The sequence below is a fragment of the Wickerhamomyces ciferrii genome, contig 00139 (assembly GCF_000313485.1).
Source record: "Wickerhamomyces ciferrii WGS project CAIF00000000 data, strain NRRL Y-1031 F-60-10, contig 00139, whole genome shotgun sequence".
Classification (NCBI taxonomy): Eukaryota; Fungi; Ascomycota; class Saccharomycetes; order Phaffomycetales; family Wickerhamomycetaceae; genus Hansenula; species Hansenula ciferrii.
In genome coordinates, this window is record NW_011887601.1 from 1 (window position 1) to 3,619 (window position 3,619).

Sequence of the window (3,619 nt, forward strand, 5' to 3'; positions counted from 1 at the left end):
TTCCGAGGATGAAAAATTGAAAATGGAAAAATCGGATTCATTAAAACAATTGAAAAAAACAACGAGATAACAAATACAACGTCTATATAATAGTACACGTATTACAATATTTGAAATGTATTTAATAACGATTCTTGGGCTATAATTACCATTTTGTTCAAGTAATTTTGCCTATATTTCCTTAAAATCATCATTGTAGACTTCCTAATCCGGTAATCAAACTGCTTTCCAACTGTGTATAATTATTCTCAGTGCGCAATCTTTCTGGCAGTGCATAACAACTTTAAAAAACTAAAAATGGCTTTGAATAGAAAATGAAACCATTTGAGAATTACAATAAAAATATGAATTTTTAATTTGAAACAAAACAATAAACTACATAAACAAACAATAAAGAAATAAAAATAATAAGAGAATATACTGTGATTCAGAGAATATTGTGAATAGATTCATCATATACAAAACATCATGGAGAGTGTTTTTCAAGACCCAGTGAACGGGAATTCTTTCAATGGTATTCCCAATTATACCGAACATCAACAAACCCAAAATCAATTCAATTTCAATAGTGACTTAATCATTTCTAGAGTTGATGAAGATTACAAGAATGATAATGCATCTCTAATGTCTTCTTTAAATGAAGTTAATAATCAAAATCAGAATCATGGTAATAATAATGAATTGAATTTTGATAAATTATTTGAATTTAATTTAAATAATAATAATAATAACAATAATAATATGGATGATAGTTTATCAAGATTACAAAGTTATCAAGATAATGAAGATATGAATATGAATACTGAATTTGATAATGACTTAAGTTTAATCAATACAAATAATACTTTGGTTAGTAATACTCATAATATCAATAATACTAATGATTTTAATCAATGGAATTCAACTTCTTTTTCAAATAATCATCCAAATTTATCTGATTATTATAATAATAATAAAGAATTAAATGATTTTGCTTGGGATTTTAATTTTGATTCATCAAGTTTAGGTAATTTCCATAATGATAGTACAACTTTAGGTTCATCATCAAGAGAATCTCATGAATTTTTTGAAAATTTACAAAATATGGGTATAAATGATATTGAAGATTCTGATCAAACTAAAAAATCAAGATTTACATCATCAATATCAAATTCAATTAGTTCAATTTTTAGAAATTCTTCAAATAATCGTTTTAATTTAAGAGTTATAAACCCACTTTCAACTCATAGAGATCCAAAAGTTTTAGTTAAAACTTTACCAAATTTAGTTGAAGATGTTGAAAATATCCCAATTGAAGATTCTTTAAATGATGAAGATTCAAATATTGAAACTATTGAACCAAAAAAGAAAAAATGTGTTAAAAATTCTCATATAAAGAATTGTAATTGTACTACTAAACCAAAAAAAACCAAATCAAGTTTAGTTAGTACTTTAACAAATGGCCGTATTGGTGGTGATAAATCAGAGCCTGAAATCAAACAAGAAAATGATGATGAACTCATTGCACAAATTCCTGAATTAAATTTAGATATTATTCCAGAAATTGATATTGAACAACAAGAAAATGTTCAAATTCCTATGGATTTAAAATTTAATCATGATGTAACAAGTACAGTTTCATTATCAACAAATAATTCAAATTTTGATAATGATTCTTCATCATCACACTTAAAATTTGAAAATGATGATGAAGAAACTGAAATTAAAAAGGAAAATAATTCACCAGATTATGCTGCTTTATTTTCTGATGTTAATACAAATAATAAAAAACGTTCAAAATCAATATCTTTCAAAAGAATGACTTCTTTAACTTCAATGAATTCAAGTTCAAATAATAATAACAATAATACTAATAATAATAACACACCTCCATTACCAACATTACCAGAAGGTGACATAATTCCTCAACCACCAGCAGATTATCAACCACCAGTAAATGAACCAGCAAGAAGAGGTCGTAAACCTTCATTAGCTTATGATGCAACAAAACAATTTGTTTGTACGTATTGTCAAAGAAGATTTAGAAGACAAGAACATTTAAAAAGACATTTTAGATCTTTACATACAAATGAAAAACCATTTAATTGTGATTTATGTGGTAAAAAATTTTCAAGAAGTGATAATTTAGCTCAACATATTAAAACTCATAATAATGAAAATGAAGAAATTAAAGATATTGAAATTGATGTTTAATCAATTGTCCTTTTTGTCCTTTTTTGGAGGGGTTTATATCATTGTCCAATGGTAGTATGTGTGTGTGTTTCTCTATTGTTATGATTGAATGTTTGTCTTTTTATGTTTATCCTTTCTCACTCTGATGTTGACGTTTATGATTTTTTACTTTTATTTCTTTATCATCCTTTTTCTTTTTTGCTTTGTTAAGCAACTCATTGGACACTATTTTAATTATAAAATTCATTTTATATGTATACCCTTTTACTTTTTGATTATACCGTTTTTAAATTGTTGCTATGGATTAAGCACCGGATTTCAATATACACTAATTATATTTGCTATACGAATTTTCAACTTCAATCGTAATGAGCGTGATATTTTTAGTAGAATAAATAAATAAGCATAAAATTAATAACATCAATATGAAGAATGGCTTTAATACTAAACAATCATTGTTTTCTAGATCCAAGATTAATTTTAACCAATTTTAATCTTAAAATACCATAAGCAATGACACGATAAATAATTGCAACTGCAAGTAAAACACCTAAGAATTTTTTATATGGTGCTTTTAAATTATATTGTCTTAAGACATCTCCACCATCACTGAAAATACAATTACCTTGATTATCTCTTGAAGAATCGTCACAAGTAAATTTCACATCATCAGATAATGCCATATTTAACAAGATACCCATACCATATTTTAAAGGACTTATCCAATTTATACCTTTTAATACTCCATCCATTTGCAATGACATAATACCAGCCATAAATGTACCAATTGATAGGATAATTGAAACAATATTAACAGCAAAACCCGCATGATGGAATAGTGTATTTGTAATAATACCTAAACTTTCACCACAAAATGTAATGAGAAATGAAACATAAGCTATAGAGAAAAACATTTCCGCGGTTCTTGGTAATCCAACAATTGGTCCTAAGAAAGCTGCAAATATGAGGCTTGAAATTATTTCAAATGGAATTTCCACAATCATGTAACTTAAAAAAAAGGGTAAGATTCCATAAACTCGATCATCATATTCATGGTAAAAATAATTTCTTTGATCAGGATATGAACTTAAATTATTTAGCATACCACAAAAATAAAGGCTTGTAACTTCTTGTACAAGACCTAATCTATTTGAAACACCAATATAATTATTCTTTAATGGTGCAAAGAAAAGTGCAATAATAACACCCATACCTGCAACTTGAGTTATTCTAGCCACAAATACTTGTTGATTTCTCAGTGTAGTTATACCTAACTGTCTAACACATGCGTAGAATGCAACTAGGAAACTTGCAGGTTGTCTTATAAAGCTTCCAAATACTTGAGGAAATTCAGATTCTGTTATAATTTTAGTATCATTTGGCATTGTTATTAAATTTGATTGAGACTTCCAATTATTTGATAATAATTCCACCCTAGCTCTTGTGA

At 26.5% G+C, this 3,619-nt stretch overlaps 2 protein-coding genes across 2 annotated transcripts; one reads left to right on the forward strand and one right to left on the reverse strand.

Moving 5' to 3' along the window:
- Positions 1 to 468: 468 nt before the first annotated feature.
- Positions 469 to 2,193, forward strand: BN7_4096 (C2H2-type zinc finger protein; the record flags this gene model as incomplete). Its single annotated transcript, XM_011275309.1, has 1 exon — positions 469 to 2,193. The coding sequence occupies one exon, from the start codon at positions 469 to 471 to the stop codon at positions 2,191 to 2,193; it is 1,725 nt and encodes a 574-aa protein (XP_011273611.1).
- A 431-nt stretch (positions 2,194 to 2,624) lies between these two features.
- BN7_4097 (ABC transporter permease) lies at positions 2,625 to 3,557 on the reverse strand (the record flags this gene model as incomplete). Its single annotated transcript, XM_011275310.1, has 1 exon — positions 2,625 to 3,557. One exon carries the CDS (start codon positions 3,555 to 3,557, stop codon positions 2,625 to 2,627), a length of 933 nt encoding a protein of 310 aa, XP_011273612.1.
- Between the last annotated feature and the right edge of the window lie 62 nt (positions 3,558 to 3,619).